General features: G+C 42.4%; 2 protein-coding genes across 2 annotated transcripts; both read right to left on the bottom strand.

The window, feature by feature from the left end:
- Window positions 1-9,358: 9,358 nt before the first annotated feature.
- On the bottom strand, window positions 9,359-17,058 carry LOC147335045 (uncharacterized). Its single transcript, XM_086275543.1, has 3 exons — window positions 15,166-17,058; window positions 14,857-14,959; window positions 9,359-14,260 (listed from the first exon to the last, which is right to left on the bottom strand). Exons 1-3 carry the CDS (start codon window positions 15,961-15,963, stop codon window positions 14,214-14,216), a joined length of 948 nt encoding a protein of 315 aa, XP_086131669.1. The 5' UTR covers window positions 15,964-17,058; the 3' UTR covers window positions 9,359-14,213.
- A 133-nt stretch (window positions 17,059-17,191) lies between these two features.
- Window positions 17,192-18,812, bottom strand: LOC147335044 (lipocalin-like). Its single transcript, XM_086275556.1, has 6 exons — window positions 18,651-18,812; window positions 17,992-18,131; window positions 17,827-17,900; window positions 17,603-17,716; window positions 17,423-17,524; window positions 17,192-17,332 (listed from the first exon to the last, which is right to left on the bottom strand). Exons 1-6 carry the CDS (start codon window positions 18,744-18,746, stop codon window positions 17,304-17,306), a joined length of 555 nt encoding a protein of 184 aa, XP_086131682.1. The 5' UTR covers window positions 18,747-18,812; the 3' UTR covers window positions 17,192-17,303.
- Window positions 18,813-19,106: the final 294 nt, after the last annotated feature.

Raw genomic sequence — 19,106 nt, 5'->3', positions numbered from 1 at the left:
TCCCTGACTCTAATATTAAAGATAAATACAAATTCTTACGCATGTGCAGTCCTTGAAGGTAGATGTATTCAGGCTATGATACTGTAATTGTATATTTATCAAGTATTTACTGATGTTACAGTTTGTCACATTTTTATATTAAATGCAAACAAGCTATAGTTCAACTGAAATTGAAGAAACAGAGAGGGGTGGAGTGTGGCTCCAGTATGTTGTGAGCAAATACTAACTTAGGAACAGGAGTCCACAGTGAAGAGACACATACAATTGACAATGTGTTTTATAAAGTTTTCTGGCTGCCTCTCTAAAAATTGTTGTATAGTTTTATAACTCATAATATCAGGATGATTTTGAGTCAGTAAGTGGCAGCAAATGTATTGTCTTCAATTGCTTTAAATTTGTTTTGTTTTTTTATTTTATTTTAGTTAATTCAACACTACTGAAGATGTCATATCTTACAAATGAGTATTAGGGCCATAGATCCCCTTGCATCTGTCCACTGCCAGCCACTTAATTTTGTACAAATGAAAAATGTTGTTTTTGTTCATTCTTGCAGTTTTCTGCAAAGCCTCCTCAACATCCTTAAATTTATCGCTACACCGTATTTATGACCTAAAAAGGAAATAATTTCCTTGTAACTAGCACTTTGAAGCACGATTTGAACAACTTATCTACACTAGCCATTTTGTAGTGGGTATAGCAGCTGTGGCAATTTGTCTTGGAAGAACAACTGTCATATTCACATTTCAACTTTTTTTCTCAAAACTGAATTTTAATGTTTTTCTTGAAATGTTGACTTTATTCTCAAAATTTCTAAATAATTAATAATTCTAATTTCTCTAAAAATTGCGAATCGGAGAAAATATTACGCGTTTCGTAATGTGCTGAAAAGGAACAGTTTGTCCCGTACTTCAGCTAGAATGAAAAAAATAGACACAAAGCTGGAGTTATTCTGTCTTTACGCTGTCAGCTGCCTCTTCTTCTCTCATTCTATCCCTCTCCTGTTGCTACTTCAATCATGAAACTTATCAATGATCAGCTGATCGGCGTTTCTGACTCAAGTCTCGTCTGTTGCTTGTTTATTTCTCACTTTGCAGCAGAAAGAGGAAACCAACAGACGTTGAGCTAAACAACAGCAGAATGTTTAAGCTTGATCAGCTGTTCTTAGAATTTATTTAATATTAATTTCTAGTATCAGCGGATGTTTACTGGAGCCACAGCTGTAAAAGCTTCTGGTCATGATATCTAGCAAAGTTTTGCCAGGGGGCAAGGTAGGGCATTAACAGGGAGAGGGGGGGGGGGGGGGCACAAAGAAATACTTTTCTTTCTTATTCTCATTTAAAAAGTTTCACTTTTATTAAATAATTATCTGAATCTTACAACCAAAGTTTTCATCTGATGTAAAATGTATAGAAATCATACATGTAGCAACAAGACTGTACATCACTGTCACAACAGCGTTTGTTTTCGTTCAAAGGCTTTATGGCTTTAATACCTGGTGGGCCGGTCTGTAGTCAAAATGCGCGGGCTGATTTTTTGTCCCAGTCCAGCCCTGGGCACGACACACAGTGAATTAATCTGAGAGGGTGCATTAAAAAATAAATGGCCAGGCCAGCGGTGCACATCACAAATTAGCTCGCATAGACACATTAGTTGTTCCACTTCTTAATGACAGTATCTTAGCTAACAACCCCAACTACCAGATTCAACTTGTAATTGGCTATAAATACCTTAGCCTACCGGTGAGAGGGACGTTTTTAGCTGGCAGTTTTTTCAAGCGATGTTAAAATTTCCACATTCCAACACTTCAAACACTTCAGGAGCTGTCCGCTCAGTGCAGTATCAGCACCACAGAAATATATGGATACATTTGTTTCGAACGCTGTTTCTTCTCTCCATTCCTTCTCTCTTGATCGTTTCAGTCTTTTGTTGTAGGTTAACTCCCAGCATGGCAAATATGAAACTCAGTGTCCAGTGCTGTCCAGTGCTTTCACACAGTCATCTCACTGTTCAACTTCCCAGCTTGTAATTCAGAGTGCATGTTCCATCAAGTGTTTTCTTACATGCTGCTGCTGGAGTCTTCTGTGTTTTAGTTCAGTGTTATAGTGTTATAGGTCAGTTGCACTGTCTTTTTGACTGCTGTTAATTCTTCAAGTACACGGTGTTGCTCTGTCTGTCTTCTGTCTTCATCAGGAGATTGACTGTCCTTTAAGCTTCTTCTCAGGATAAGGACAGAATGAGAGGTGAAGCTGTCAAATTTTTAAGCCAAAGCCTGGCCTGTTTTTCGTCCCAATTCTGTTAATCTATCATTTTGCCGCTGTACTCATGTTTTCAAGTTGAGAAGAGTCCACCTGTATTGACACACTGAAACATTTAATTAATATCATTTTCCTTACTATTTCTTAATACATTCAGTCTGTAATTCCTCTGTTTTCATGTTGCAATGTCACAAGCTCACAAGCTATATTCAGACTTGCTGGTGCACTTCCTGCTTCACTTCCTGCCAGACACACACACGGCAGTTTGCATACACACACACTTTATATTTCACTGGATTTTCATCTGTTTCTACAACGTAACCGAACTCTTATTTTATATTTACAGTCTATAGACCCTCTGTAACTCTATATAAAAAGAATGCAGATCAATGAAAAGCATGCAAAAATTTGGAAAAAATGGAAAGAAGATGTTGTACTCCTCTCCAACTTCCATGTGAGTAGGCAAGAGACATTGTGCCTTTCTCATTGGGAAATCAAGAGTTTCTCCGCTCAAGCAAGTCATAATTCCTAGGCTTGAGCTGACTGCAGCAGTGATTTCAGTGAGGATGGACAGATTACTGCGACAAGAACTTCAAGTTCCTCTGCAACAATCAGTCTTTTGGACGGACAGCACAACTGTGCTTAGATACATTGATAGCGAAACATCTCGCTTCAAAACATTTGTTGCAAATAGAGTTTCACTGATTCGAGAAGCAACCAAGCCATCGGAATGGAAGTATGTGACATCGGCAGAAAATCCTGCAGATCAAGCAAGCAGAGGCTTAAAGGCAAAAGATCTGTTGGAAGGAGGTTCATGGATTCACGGGCCGAACTATCTTCTAGATGAAAACAAATGGCCAGAACAGCCAGTGAGAAAGAAGGAAAACCTTCAAAATGATCCAGAAGTCAAGACTTCAGCAACGGTTAATATACTGACAGTTGAGGAAGGCATGGAACCAATGAAAAGTGTGATAGACTACTATTCAGACTGGAATAAACTGAAAAGAGCAGTAGCCTGGATAATGAAGCTAAGGAACGTGCTGTGGATGTTAAAAGAAGAAAGAAAACAGTACTCAAAAATAGTCCAGAAAAATGAAAATGATCCTGAAAAGCAAAAGTTAAAGTTGCAAGTGCACATGAGGACATTTAAATCTGCAATGGGAAAGAAAGCGCTTGCTTTGGAGGATCTTGAGGCTGCCGAATCAGTAATTGTTCGTTTCAGCCAGAAACAACATCATGGAGAGGAGATCAAAATCCTACAGGAGGGAGGACAGCTCAGTTGTAGCAGCCAGCTGTTCAAATTAGACCCAGTTCTTCGGGATGGAATGCTGAGAGTTGGCGGCAGACTCAATAAATCAGGCTTGCCAGAAAATGCTAAACAACCAGCAATTCTTTCTAAACACAGCAAAATCTCTGAAATCATTTTGAGAGACATCCATCAACGAACCGGTCAATGTGGTTGCAATTATGTGCTGGCGCAATTGCGATGCAGATATTGGATTCCTCAAGCCAATTCGGCAATTAGAAAGATAATCAACAAATGTCAAACTTGCCGTAGGATTTCTGGAAGGGTTGGTGAGCAGAAGATGGCAGACTTACCTGAAGACCGTCTTCTACCAGACAAACCTCCATTTACAAACACTGGTGTCGACTACTTTGGCCCATTAAATGTCAAGCGGGGCCGGGGTACTGTCAAAAGATATGGTGTCATGTTTACCTGCCTCACTCTCAGAGCTGTGCATATTGAAGTTGCAGACAGTCTTGACACAGACTCCTGTATCAACGCGATTCGACGTTTCATCTGCAGAAGAGGTCAAGTTACCATCATGAGGTCAGATAATGGCACAGACTTTGTGGCAGCGGAAAGGGAGTTGAGGGAAGCCATTCAAAGACTGGATAACGACAAAATAGAAAGAGTCCTACAACCAAAAGGTATAAAGTGGATTTTTAACAGCCCGGCTGCTTCACATCAAGGTGGAGTTTGGGAGAGACAAATTCGAACAGTGCGTCGAATTCTCAGCGCTCTCTTGAAGGAACAAGTGCCAAATGAAGATTGTCTTCATACGATAATGTGTGAGATTGAAAGCATCATTAATGGCAGACCTCTCACAAGCGTCTCAGAAGACATAAATGACGTTGAAGCTTTAACGCCGAGCCATCTGTTGCTGCTTAAGTCACAGCCCCTCATGCCTCCAGGTGTCTTCAACAAAAATGATGCATACACCAGAAGAAGATGGAGACAGGTTCAATATCTAGCAGATTTGTTTTGGACCAGAAGGACTCGTGAATATCTTCCACTTCTGCAAGAGCGCCAGAAGTGGCTGAAACCGAGAAGATACTTCGTGGTCGGAGATCTTGTGCTGCTGGTGGACAGTTCTTCTCCACGCAACTCCTGGCTCATGGGGAGAGTGGTTGAGACGTTGCCAGACTCAAGTGGAACAGTCCGAAGATTGAAAGTAAAAACTAAAAGCAACATCCTGGAAAGACCTGCTAACAAGTTGTGTCTTCTGGAGGAGGCTTCATCCAAGAATCCATGAAGAGAAAGAATGTTTGTTCATGGAAATTACAATTAGGTTGGCTCTTAATGATTAATGTGTAAGTTAGTAATTGTTTAGTTCTCTCACCTAACCAATTAGGGGCCGGATGATGTAAAAGCCAATTAAAGGTTAATTTTATTGGTACTGGTAAAATGATTAGAGGAAAAATATATATGTTTGATGTTAAGAATATAATTCTAGTTGATTTTAAAATACTGTTTGTTAAATGTATAGAATATAGAAGTGCAACATTCTAATGCGCTTTTTAGTATTTTGGGCTTCCGGCACACTGTAATTACGTAGTTGGGGAGTCGGATAAGCTGGAAGGAACACAGTTTTTTGACCGAGTCTTGCCATGTAAATTAAAAGTTTCAATAAACATATTTTTTGCAAGAAAAGTACCTGGACTTGCTCGCGTTTCAAATGCATGTTGCCGGACTGACTCCTAAAGGTGGTACAGAAGAGTGAAATAGAGACGGAGTGCCGCCACTACATGCACCTTAAATCATTCATCCAAATAACAATTTTACACTTCATTTATACATTCACACATTTATAAAGACACCAATAAAGATAAATTATTTCCATTTCCATATCACAACTTCACTTCATCTTCAAAACCTCAGTACCGGTACACTTAACTTTTCGACTAATTTAAAAGCCTCTAAGGCCCAGGTTCGCCCACCCTCAATTTTACCCGCTTCGGGAACGCCCTCACCGATAGCGATCAAATTTCTAGGCCCTAATTCATTTATAAGCGCTCCCCGCAGCTTGACAGGGAGCTCCACTTAACAAAACGTCTAAGTATCCCACTTGCGTTTGAAGCTTTACTTAAAGCCAGGGGCGATTCTAGGATCAGAGCTTTGGGGGAGCTGAGCACACAGAGAGCTGCCCAGCCAGCCAAGATAGACTTTACTCGTCACAATGAGACTTCTTCCCTGCCTCTTTCAGTCCCTGCATCCTCCCTGTCAACATCGTCTGTTGTCTTCGTCTCCTTTATCAGTCATCATAATTTTACCCCTCTGTGCAAGTCTGCAAATTTCTTTATTAAATCATAAGATTCTTAAATTCATCAAGTCTCTCTGTGCCTGGGTCCTCGTCACAAAACAGGACATCACTGTTTTGTACATTTTAACACAATTTAATCCCCAGACTGAAACCAGAAGTTTCTGTTACGGTTTGGAGGAGGACTCAAGCACAGGACTCCGGTTCTAATGCTCACAAGAAGGGTTTATTTACAAGTCACCAGGTGTATATACAAGAATGTGCGGGGGGGGGGGGGGGGGGGGGGGGTGTTATATACAGCTGAGTGGGGGGAGAAGGGGTCTCCAGGGAAGTCCAAGGGAAAGCACGCGTTCTTCAGAATATCCACTCACAGGATCACAGGCTCACACTCCGACACTGCCACACGGGAATCACACGGGGAAAAATCCAGGAAGCTCTGTAGACAGGGAGACAGGGTTAAGAACGACGCACAGAGGAAAACACTCTTAACTAAACTTGCTGTAGCTTGACTTCACTAACGCGTGGTAGACAACGATCCAGTGACAAACAGCAGTCACCTCCTGGCTTAAATGCTGCTCCCCTTAATGAGACACCTGGGTCTCATCTTCCGAGGGCGTAGGCCGAGGGCGTGAACCCACAGTGAGTTCCGCCCCGGCGAGAGAGAAGAGGAAGAGGAACAGAGAGGGCTGATCAGCGTGCAGCTGATCCGCCTGGCCGTGACAGTACCCCCCCCCCCCCCCGACGGGAGCCTCCTGGCGACCCCCAGGCTTATCAGGGTGAGCCGCATGGAACGCCCGCACCATACCCCGATCCAAGAGGGCCGCCCGCGGGATCCAAGAACGCTCCTCCATCCCGTAGCCCTCCCAATCCACGAGATACTACAGACCGCGCCCCCGGCGCCGGACATCCATGATCCTCGAAATGGTGAAAGCCGGGTGGCCATCAATGACCCGGGCGGGTGGAGTGGGTCCGGAAGGAGGGCACAGAGGACTAGAGAGACACGGCTTCACTTGCGACACGTGGAAGGTGTTATGGAACTACATATTTCGGGGCAGTTTAAGGCGGACAGAGACAGGGTTAATCACAGAGTCGACATCAAAGGGACCGATGAAAGTGGGAGACAGTTTCTTGGATTCAGACCTGAGTGGGATGAATCTGGTAGACAGCCAAACCTTTTGTCCAGCTGTGTAGGTGGGAGCAGGGGTCCGGTGGCGATCCACCAGGCGCTTATTGCGTTCCACCGTGCGGAGACGGGAGGCCCGAGTCGCTCTCCAGGCGCGCCGACACCTCCGAAGATGCTGTTGGACAGAGGGAGCAAAGTGCTCACCCTGGACAGCTGGGAAGAGTGGCGGTTGATAGCCCAAGGACGCCTCGAAAGGGGACACACCGGTGGCAGAGGAGGTAAGGCTGTTATGAGCATACTCAATCCATGACAGTTGCTCGCTCCAAGTTGACTGGTTAGTGGAGACCAGGCACCGGAGAGCTGCTTCGAGCTCCTGGTTGGCACGCTCCGTTTGGCCATTTGTCTGTGGGTGGAAACCAGAGGAGAGACTGACCTGAGCTCCGAGGGCACTGCAGAACTCCTTCCAGACACGTGACGTGAACTGCGGTCCTCTGTCTGACACAATGTCCGTGGGGATTCCATGGAGGCGAAACACGTGGTCAGCTAGCAGCCGGGCGGTCTCTAGAGCAGTGGGGAGCTTAGGGAGGGCGACAAAATGAGCAGCTTTGGAGAAGCGGTCCACAATGGTGAGAATAACAGAGTTACCTGACGAGACGGGCAGACCAGTGATGAAGCCAACAGCGATGTGCGACCAAGGGCGACTCGGAGTCGGCAGAGGGTGAAGGAGGCCAGAGGGTGGTTGATGGACGCTCTTGTTTTGAGTGCAGGTCGAGCATGCGGAAATATACTCACGGACGTCTTTGGCAAGGGAAGGCCACCAGGCGAAACGTTGGAGGAAGGTAATAGTGCGGTGGACCCGCGGGTGGCAAGTGAATCTGGCCGTATGAGCCCAATGTAACACTCGTGACCTTACTGAGGAGGGGACGAAGAGCAACCCTGGAGGTCCCGTTCCGGGGTCCGGTTCTGTAACCCCCCACAGAGGGACAAAAGGACCCCCTGATGAAGCCATCTATGTCCAATGTGAGCGACCATCTTTGAACAGAGGCGGGGGTTTATGACACCAACTCTCTGCCATCTATAATCCAGTTTTGAGATCCCTTCCCAGACGCCTTAACGCCCACTCACATCCTGGGCCATCTGACCTCAGGAATTCGCATGATAAGGTGGGGCCAGGTTTCACAATGAACACACCCGAAACTCTGGCTGATTGGGACCCACACCCAGTTTCACACCTTGGCTCAGGCGATTAGAGGATTATCAGGGGGTCCTTTTGTCCCTCTGTGGGGGGTTACTCCCACTAGGTTTATATCTGGGACTCTCCACCATTTGACCTTAGAACTGAAGAAGCTTCTCGGATGAGAGGTGAAACGTCTTCAAGCAACTTAAAGAAGTCCAGACGCTTTTCTTTGCAAGCTCCTTTGACTTCACACATAGTGTAATCACATCAGACAGGGTCTTAGGAACATCTCTCATCATCAGTTCTCTCTTTAACTCATCACAAATATTATTCAAGAGAGTACTTATCAATGCCGACTGCCCCCAGCCAGTTTCTTCGGCCAAGGTCCAGAATTCGACCGAAAAATCCGCCATACTCCGCCTCCCCTGCTTCAAATTTAACAGTCTGTGGGCAGCTGCCTCCGCTCCGGTGCCTCTTTCAAAAACACTTTTAAATTTGGTGAGGAAGTCCTCGTAAGAAATATCTGGGGCTGTTCTTAAAACAGCTTGCGCCCAGTTTAATGCCGACCCACGTAACAATTGAACCATAAAGGCAATTTTGGCCCCATCTGTCTCATATGTTCTTCGTAACTGACGGAATTGTAGGGTGATCTGAGTCAGAAATACACCACATTTATCGAACTCACCCGAGAAAGGCTCCGGCGCTGGTAACGATCGCTCTGGAGGTTCTGTGTAAGCCGGCGTGGGGGAAACAGGCGGAGCGGCTGCAGATGGATTTGGAGCCGATAGCTGAGGAGAAACAGACGGAGGGGGTTAACACATTTAAGTATTTTCCTTAAATGTGTTAAATATATATTTTCTCATCTAAATGTCCACTGAGCTGTGAGCCAGGGGGCGGTAATGCGCCTTAACATTGGTTGCCAACCAAGAAGAAGAAGATGCTGTGAGCCAGGAGGGAGGGGGTGAGTGAGTGAGTGATTCGTTCGCTCGCTCTATGATTCAGCACAGGAGGGAGGGGGTGAGCGAGTCCTGAGTAATTTGCTTACGCTTACGATTCAACACAGGAAGGGAGGGGGTGAGTAGCTCAAATGTGTTGTTAGCATGTTAGCAGAGCGATGCTACTGTGAACCGAGGAGCTATTTTCTTGATGTGAGCTTCTACTCAGGGTTTTTTCTTTCAGTTCAGAGCAGAAATGCTTTTGTTAAGAAACTGGCTGTTGTTTCCCCCCCCCCCCCCCCCCGCAATTTTAATTATAAGCTAGATATATTTCTACTAAGTGAATTAGTTTGCTAACAGAAACAGGGATGAGTCAATGAGTCAGTTGGGCTTGTGAATCATGATTCACGAGTCAGTAAAGTGATTCTCGAGTATTGAACGATTCGTTCACGAATCGAACATCACTACAGCGAGGTGCTGATCCACAGCAGATCCAGTTTGTGAATGAGTCACTGGGTAATGATGGGGATGAATGCTGAACTGAAGTCTATGAACAGCTTTCTAATGTATGAGTCTCTAGTGTCCAGATGTGTGAGGGCTGAGTGAAGGGCAGTTGAAATTGCATCATCAGTTGAGCATTTTGACCGGTATGCGAACTCAAATGGATCCAGGTTGAGGGAAAGAGATAATTTGATTTGATACACGACTAACCGTTCAAAGCGCTTCACAATGATGGAGGTGAGTGCAACCAGACGGTAGTCGTTAAAGCAGGAGGCAGATGACTTCTTTGGTACAGTAATGATGGTGGAGGCTTCAATGCATGTGGGAACGACAGCCTGACCCAAATGATGTGTTAAAGATGTCTGTGAAGACATTTGTGAGTTCCTCAGCATAGTCCGTCAGTGCTCGTCCCGGAATGTTATCAGGACCTGGAGCTTTGCGTGTATTGATTTTGGCAAGGAATCTCCGCACACTGTCTGGGGATTGTGTCACCACGGTCTGTAGAGTGGGCTTGTAGTCTGTGATGGCTTGTATTCCTTGCCACTGCCTCCAAGTATCTCTACTGTTGCTGAAGCTTTGCAAAATCCTCCTGGAGTACTGCCTTTTTGTCTCTAATGCCACGTGACAGGTTTGCTCTTGCTGTTCTTAGGCTCACCTAATCCCCGGCTCAGAAGGCTACATTTCTCAATCTTAGGAGCCTTTAGACCTCACCTGTGAGCCATAGTTTCTGATTGGCTCGGACACTGGTAGTCCTGGTCTCTGTGACATCGATGCATTTTGGGATGTAGGCAAGTTTCGGTATATTCCTGAAAGTCTGTGGTGTTGTCATGTGTGACGGTCTGTTTAAAGATCTCCCAGTCTTTGGTGGAAAAGCAGTCTTGCAGTGCCTCTAAGGACCCTTCTGGCCACACATGTACCTGCTTGCAAACTGGTATAGAGACTTTGACCAGGGGCCTGTATGCTGGCATTAGCATAACAGTGATGTGATCATAGGCACCAAGGTGGGGGAGGGAGAGACCTTTGTAACACATCAGCTTTTAGATGTCCCCTATTAATGATGAAATCTCACAGTCTAAGAAGGCTAACCTGCCATTTTTCATATTTTCCCTGGTGAATTCAATGTGTTGGTCCACCGATTTAATGCGATCCATAAATTTTTGTATGTCCTGAGATTTGATTTGTTTATTTTTGGCAAGACCATCATTTTTATAGCGGCGACCCTTCCCATGAGTGATATGGGTAAAGATTTCCATCTAGCCAGGTCGCCTTCTACTGTCTTTAAAAGTGGGATGTGGTTTAATTTAGTTAATTCTGAAAGTTTAGGAGAGACATTAATACCTAAATATTTTATATTTCCACATTGCAGTGGGGAAGGAGAAGAATTATGGAAGGAGCAATTAATCAGAAGGACTGTTGATTTTGACCAGTTAATTGAATAATCTGAGACACTTGAGAAAGAATTTATCAATGCAATTACCCCAGAGATATTGGTTTGTGAGTTTTGGAGAAAAAGTAACACATCATCTGCATAGAGACTGATGTTATGTTCTACATTCTTACATTTTATGCCCTTAATTGTTGTAGCCTGTCTAATTGCTGCTGCTAGTGGCTCAATAAAAATTGCAAACAGTGAAGGGGAGAGTGGGCATCCCTGTCTGGTGCCCCTCAGAAGAGAGAAGCTGGAGGATGTCTCGTCATTTGTTCTGACACAAGCTGTTGGGGAGTTATATAATATTTTTAACCAGTCTATGAAAGAGGGTCCAAAACCAAATTCGTGTAAAGTCGCAGTTAGAAATTTCCAGTTAACTCTGTCAAATGCTTTTTCTGCATCTAAAGAAAATATTATGGTTTCAAGGTTTTTACTGCATGAGTAGTCTATTAAATTAAGTAATCTACGTGTATTTGTTGATGAGTGCCTACCTTTTATGAAACCAGTTTGGTCAGGATGAATTAAAAGGGGGTTATTTTCTCCAGTCTCTTTGAGAGAGCTTTGCAGATTATTTTAAGGTCTACATTAATAAGCGATATTGGATGATAGCTTGAAGGAAATACAGGGTCTTTGCCTGGTTTTTGTAAGAGACTGATATTTGCAGAGTTCATATTTGGTGGTAGTCTACCATTTTCTTTGATTTCCTGCAACATCCTGTGAAAAACTGGTGCCAGAATCGTCCAGAATTCTTTGTAAAAATCTGTTGGAAAACCGTCTGGACCAGGAGCCTTATTATTGGGCATGCTTATCAGAGATTCCTGGAGTTCACCTGGCGTCAGTGGCCAATAATTTTGGAAGAGTTATGTTGTCGAGAAATTGATCAATTTCATTTTTAGACGGGTTTATTTGTGGTGTGTATAAAGTTTCATAGAAATCCCTAAAAATTTTGTTTATTTTTTTAGGATCATATATTGTATTCCCAGATAAATCTTTAACAGCACATATAGTTGTTTTTTCTTTATTGATTTTTAACTGGTTAGCAAGAAATTGTCCGGATTTGTTACCGTGTTCATAATTTTGCAGGCGAAGTCTTTGTACTAAGAATTTAGTCTTTTTATTAATAATTTCATTTAATTCTAGTTTTGTCTTGTGTATTTTGTTTAATATTTCTTGATCTTGGTGTGACACGTAAGCTTTTTCTAAGGATTTGATGTTTTTTCTAGTTCCTGAATTTTTTTGTTTTCTTCTTTCTTCTTATGTGATGAGAAAGAGATTATTTTACCTCTCATCATGGCTTTCCCTGCTTCCCAGAGGACAGATGCTGATGTTCCAGGAATGTCATTAAAGCCTAAATATAGAGTCCGTTCTTTTTTAAAGTATTTGATAAAGTCTTCGTCTTTGAGCAGTGATGTATTAAATCTCCAGTTTTTTCTTGGTGTAGTATTATTCATCTGTATTAGTGTTAAAGATACAGGAGCATGATCGCTGACAGCTATAGGATGAATCTCAGTGTCTGTAATGTTACTCAGCAGTGAGCTACTGACCAGAAAATAATCCAGACGAGAGTAGGAGTGATGGACATGTGAGACGAAAGAATATTCCTTACTGTTGGGGTGAAGGGAGCGCCATGCATCGCAAAGACCAAAGTCGCTCATATACTGTTTGATTATATTAGTGGACTGCCAGTTACGCTGAGCTCCTGCTGTATTGAGCCTATCCATTTCTTCATTTAGTCCCAGGTTGAGGTCTCCCCCAAGAACAATTGTGCAATCTAGGTGTTCGGAGAGTGTACTAAAAAAACTGTGGAAGAATGAGGGGTCATCAACATTTGGACCATATATACTTACAATACCTAGCTTTTGGTTAAGTATAGATAGTTTGACGATTAGGAATCTGCCCTCTGGATCTATAACTGTATCGAGTACTGGGAAATTAATATTTTTATTTATTAGAATTGCTATTCCCCTTTGTCTAGAATTATAACAGGCTGAGAACACATTAGGAAACTCAGGTGTTTTAAGTTTATTCAAACCTGTGACAGGCATGTGGGTTTCTTGTAATAAAACAACGTTTGCCTGTAATTTTTTAAGTTGGTTAAGTATCTTTAACCTTTTTTCCCTAGAGCCAGCTCCATGCACATTCCATGTGACAAATCTTAGCATGCCCATAGTTGTGTGTTTGTGGCTAATGATGTACGCTGTGTGTCTCGCTTAGATGGGTGAGGAAAATGGAAACACATCTTTTTTTTTTTTTTTGTAAGTAAAGAGAAGAAAATGCGCGGCAAGAAGCTCCATAGGTCTGACTATGTGTGTGCATAATAACTAATATGAGCAAATGTGTGCGTGTGTCCTATATCTGTGTGTGCTGTGTGGCTGTTGTAAATGTGTTGCCTTTAATGTGTGTGCGTGATCGTGCAGAGTAAGCATGTAGAAATAGACAGTGTCGCTTGTGGATGGATAGGGAAACAGGTGATCGACATAGTGATAGAAAAGAGAAGCAAATAAACCAAAGAGCAAGGTGCGCGACAAGAGAGAGAGAGGGAAAAAGAAATAAAAACGGAAACATTCCAATTAAAGCATTGGCGGAGAGTGACGGTGACGTTATACTAAATTAGCAAACTGATATTACATAGTTAAGCAAAAGTTAATACAAGAGAGTGTGAGTGAAGAGTGAGTGAAGAGAATAGTGTAGCGGATTCTTATCTGGTGTGCGGTCAATACAGCACAGCAAATCCAGCATGTCCAAATTAACACTGTCGGATTTGATTTCAACACTATTAAAGTGTCTATATGGGTCCACACCAGAGAGTGTTAATTTAACTCTTTTTGGAGAGTTGGTACGTTAACTCTGCTTTAGTGTTAAACACCAAATCTGTCTGGAGTTGATAATTTAACACTTGGTGTTAAGAGTTTATATATTAACTCTCAAAGAGTATTTTAGTTTAACTACGTAAGAGTTATCTTCTAATTCATTCTAAAAAGCGGGAATTTTACTGTTCTGAACTTCTAGAAATTTCTTTTGGAAATAAACATTTACTAAAAAGATGCAATGGTTTTTGAAAAACATTTATTCTGAACTGTGCACCACAATTTCAAAACATTTTCTGAAAGATGTAACAGTGTACATGTTCTCACTTTCATTAGAATTTTGTTTATCAAAAGGTCTGACATGGTAAATGCAAATAACAGCATTCTCATCACTTATTTCTTCAATACAATATGCATGTCCTTCATTCATCCCTTTGTGGAACTTCAACGCACTTCTGCTCTCCCCCATATTCCATCTTCACAAGCATATCCTGTGCGGAGATTGAATAAAAATTAGTTGACACTAATTAATGGCACAAATAATCCAGTAAACAATTGCAGCACAGTAAAAAAAAAAAAAAAAAAAGGAATCCTCTTTGAGCCATTACTTGTGTAAAGTATTTTCCCAAAAGACAAGGACACAGGCAACAGGTAATACTGAACTAAATGTAAAACCTCAACCTTTTTCATTTTTACCTAAACCGTGTGCACAAAACTCTGGAGGGATCTATGCTAACGTAGAATCCAGTCAGGACGTCAGCTACTGCTGTTTGCTCGTCTTTTTTTTTTTTATGGGCGATCGTTTTCAGGCTTCAAGTAGCACCATTATACCAACATTTCACATTCTAGACATTGTTTTAGGTATATTTGACCAAACATTTGACTGAAAATTCACATGCAAGCTTTTTTTTCCAAGGCTGTGGTATTTGCCTGCAAACAATACCTTTCAGCTAGCTAAAACAGAATATTATGCTATCAGCGAGCAACATGGCTAATGCCTTTCACACAGCTTTGTCTCAACTCCAAAGAGCCACAGAAGTAAAAGCTCATAATAATAATTGAAACAATCTTTGAAAAAATGACTTACCAAGCATGGCAAACAACTCAAATATGTAGAGCAAAATGTTCTGAAACGGCTTCACTTCAGCTTCGATTGGAGCCGTGCTGTGGGCGGAGTCTGTGAATTTACTCTGTAGGAGTTCAGAGTTAAGAGGTCAAGAGTTAATGTTTCCATTGTAACACCTCCAGATTTGACAGAGAAACACTAATTTTTAACACTCGATTTTAACTACTATCATTTTACACCTCAGAGTTAGATTAAAGGAATGTGACTCTGCTTAGAGTAAAATTAACTCTACTTTTGCAAGAAGACTATTAACACCAAAACATTTAACACTTTTGAATTTGCTGTGAGCCATGGAGTGGTGCCAGGGTCGCAGTAGAGCTGTCCGTCCACGTAGAGCCGGTCCACGGTGATGACAGCCCGGGAGCCTTTCTGGATAAAACTACGTCGGACTGGGAAGAGGACCCTGCGTCGTTCCAGGATCTCTCTGGGGAACTGATCGTTCACGCTGAAATCCGATCCTTTCAGCTCTCTGCCGCGACTCTTCACCTGCTCCTTCTGCTTGAAGTGGCCGAATTTGGCTACAATAGGACGTGGTCTCCCGCTTCCTGTCTTCGGAGCCCCTATGCGATGCACTCTATCGAACCCTATGTTTTTCACCGTGTCCTCTGGCAGCTTCAGGTGGATTTTAATGAAGCTTCTCACGGTCGTTTCCGGGTCCTCTCCGGCAGACTCTGGAATACCAGAAAACACCAGATTATCTCTCATGCTACGGGCTTGTAAATCTATAACGGTCTCTTTTATTTTTTTATTTTCTATGTTTAATTGGGTCACATTTTCGGTTAGAGATTTGACCGAGTCCCGTTGCGTGGCGTTTTCCGCAGCAAGTGTTTCCACCTGCCGCTGGCTGAACTCCAGGGATTCTTTTAGAGATTTAAATTCCCGGTGTAAGATCTCCACCAGGGACAGCCTCACATCAAAACTGGACAATCGCTTATCGATTGACTCCAGGATGTCGACGATATCTTTGCTGGCAGGCGATGTTGAGCCGGGGGAGTCTGCCGGGCGATATCTTTTAGATGACGGCGTCTCAGCTTTGGCTGGGGAAGACGCGCTCTGGGCCTTCTTCATTACTAAATCGATGTATTCTTGGAGAGCGTCTAAACTCTCCTCGTTGTCCTCCAGGGTGTTAGAGATGATAGGACAGATGTTGTTAGTTATATGACAGTTGGTTCGTTTATTTGGCAATACTGAAGTTTAAAGAAACTTTGTTAAATTCTATGCAACCATTCGCTTTTTTTTCCGCCAAATCTCCGGCGTCTGACGTCACGTACAACATGGGTCGCTTACCTTTCCCCGTCACTTACCTCTCCTCACTTCCATTATTTTTCTAATGTAAGTGGAGTCAGAAAAACTTGTGGCAGATATGAGAAGACTCCTTGGGCATCATTTACTACTATGTGCAAAGAAATGTTTTAATGTGTGCAACAAAAACAACAAACAAATAAATAATAAATAAATTGTATTTATATAACACCTTTCTAGACAGAATCACAAAGTGCTGCACATAAGATAACAAATAATAAAAGGAAAAACAGACAATATAAAACAGGCAGAAATTGAACCAAAAACAGTTTAAAAAAGTGAGTTTTGAGTTGATTTTTTAAAAACAACGACTGAGTCCACAATTGTTAATGTATGAGGGAGAGAGTCCACCGTGTCGGGGCCACAGTGTCAAAAGCTCTGTCAGCCTTAGTTCTCATCTTAGTCTGTTTCATAGCAAGTAAGCCCTGATCAGATGACCTCAGGGACCTGCTTGGACATCGGGCTGTAGCAAATAACTGCAACATGAAAATTATTGTCAGATTTATAAAATGTGCACCAACCTGTTTTGTTCTTTCCTTGATGCATGTTAATGAATCCAAATGAGTGAAAATCAGTGTTCACCATCTGTAACCTGCACACTGTCACACACACTATTTCTCCAGACAAAGAATCATGCTTACCTTGTGGTAAGATGGGTTAATGGTGAGGATACTGTAAGAGAGCGCAGTTAAGAGAGGGAGAAGAAAGAACTAAATAATAAGCGAGGCTTGGCTTCAAATAACAAAGGTCTAAATATTGTTTTCCCTGAGACACGCTGGCTCATGTAAACTAGCAAATAAATAAAAAAGAAAAAATCATTTCAATTCAATGTTATTTATATAGCACCAAATCAAAACAGCAGTCGCCTCAAGGTGCTTTATATTGTAAGGTGATCACAGTTGTGGAGAATTGTGAAATACTCGTGTGAATTGTGTTGTTCTGGATGTTCTTCAGTTTATTTCATATAAAGGATGAATAATAAAGAAAAACAATCTAGATTTTTGCATTTTTATTGTTAAAAACTGCTCAAGATGTTGCTCAGTCACATTTCCATAACAGATGATGTCAGATCTTTATGCAGTGTCGGTGAGACGATCAACAACAGATCAGACAAAACACTCAAGCGGACACTCCTCTGTAGAAGGAAACATGGAAAGTGTGAGGTAACATCAATTTGTATTTCAGGCTGTTTTTATGTAGAACTTCAGCACCAATGTAAAAGTACCGGTTTTAGGAAGATGAACAATATTTTCAGGAAGGATGCCGGTCTGCAAGCAGAGCTGGTTGAACTTCTCCTTCACCTCAGCGCTGAGGTCCAGACTACGTCCTGTGAAACCACGTGATGTAAATCTGTTGCTGTAACTTTACTTCACAGTTTACTGAACACAGCTAAATGCAACTTTACCATATAATTTGTTTTCAACAAAGGTTTCATTCCGTCCGGTGTTGATGTAATGATTCAGGCCGTACTCATCAGGCTTCCCGTCGACCACACGCATTTCAGTCACAAACCCCGTGACTGACAAAAAGGGAAACGGCAGAAGAAAAGATGTGAAAAATACTGGATGATGATGATGGAAGATTAACCGTGGTGGTTAAACTGTTTCCTGTCTTTGTGGGCGTACTCACAGGGAATGCTGAATGTGAATTTTCCAGGCACGTCAGTCTTGGTGGCTAAAGTCTCTATTTTCCAACATGTATCGCTACGGGTGCAAAGACATAACATTAATCATCAGTGTAAATATTTTAATGCTATCCAAATGGTATTTGCTTTGTCTGTCCACTCGCACTCACAGAGGAAACGAGGACGCCACTTTCAAACTCCCATCTTCAGTTGGCTCAACCATGACGGTGCCGGACTTCATGTTGGCTTTGCGACAGACAAACCATTTGAAATTAGAGCAAACTCCAGTCAAGTACCACTTACCTGCAACCTGTGGACACACAAATGGAAAGGATTGAGAATTATACAGAAGCATAAGAGCTGCTTATTGTAACACTTTGTGCGTGTGCGTGTGTGTGTGTGTGTGTGTGTGTGTGTGTGTGTGTGTGTGTGTGTGTGTGCACATTAATAATACACTGATGTATATTAGTTTTATTCATGCTATATCCTGAGAAAACAATTGCAAACATCAAAGTTTCCAATGCTGATGTTTTGTTGTTCACACTTTGTTTCATATTTATATAGTTTTTTTTGTTGTTTTTTTTAAGCAATGGACAAAATAAATATTATCAGGCAAAATCCAGGGTGAAACATAACCAAATAACTTAAATGGTGAAATCATTATAGAAGTACATGTTGCAAAGGTCAGCCTCCTGTATAGACTGCTAAACTGTCTGAGGGGGGCCTGCCTGTCCTTGTTGGATAAGCTGCACCCTTTTTCCGTAAGACGGAGACATTTGTATGAAAATAGATGGGCGGTAAAATAAAAAATATTATGGATGACTCTTACCCCCTGTAAATCAAAGTCCGCCTGAGGTAGGATTTCAGAAGCAGAAACCATGAGGGAGCACAGTACCACTCCCAGAAGGGCGCGAAGTGAAGCCATAGCTGCTGAAGAGTGAAGACATGATGATCTGCTGCCTGGTGACTCTTTATATAGAAGAGTGAGATTATCTCCCCACCAACAGCTGCACTTATACAAACCCCAGGTGCTGGGGTGGCTTTGAACATGTGACATTCTCTGTAAACACATGGACAGTTTCATAACCACAAAGATTATTCCTGCAGCGGCAGACTTGTATCCACTGTGTGAGAGGTGAACGTCAGACAGTTCTTAGAAAATGTAGTTTCTCTTTTAAGCTTTTAACATCTCTTTTACGCCCATTTGTCTAAAAACTACTTGAAAGCCCTTCATGTCAGAGGTTTATTATCTGTGCAGGATGGAGCATCCTCAGAGAGAAAGCAG

This window comes from Aulonocara sp. 'chitande type north' Nkhata Bay, linkage group LG3, assembly GCF_057382095.1.
Source record: "Aulonocara sp. 'chitande type north' Nkhata Bay isolate Kocher_YH1m ecotype deep benthic linkage group LG3, A_spYH_male_GT1.1, whole genome shotgun sequence".
NCBI classification, from domain to species: domain Eukaryota; kingdom Metazoa; phylum Chordata; class Actinopteri; order Cichliformes; family Cichlidae; genus Aulonocara; species Aulonocara sp. 'chitande type north' Nkhata Bay.
The sequence above is the reverse complement of the archived record's forward strand: the minus strand, read 5'-3'. Positions and strand labels throughout refer to the sequence as shown.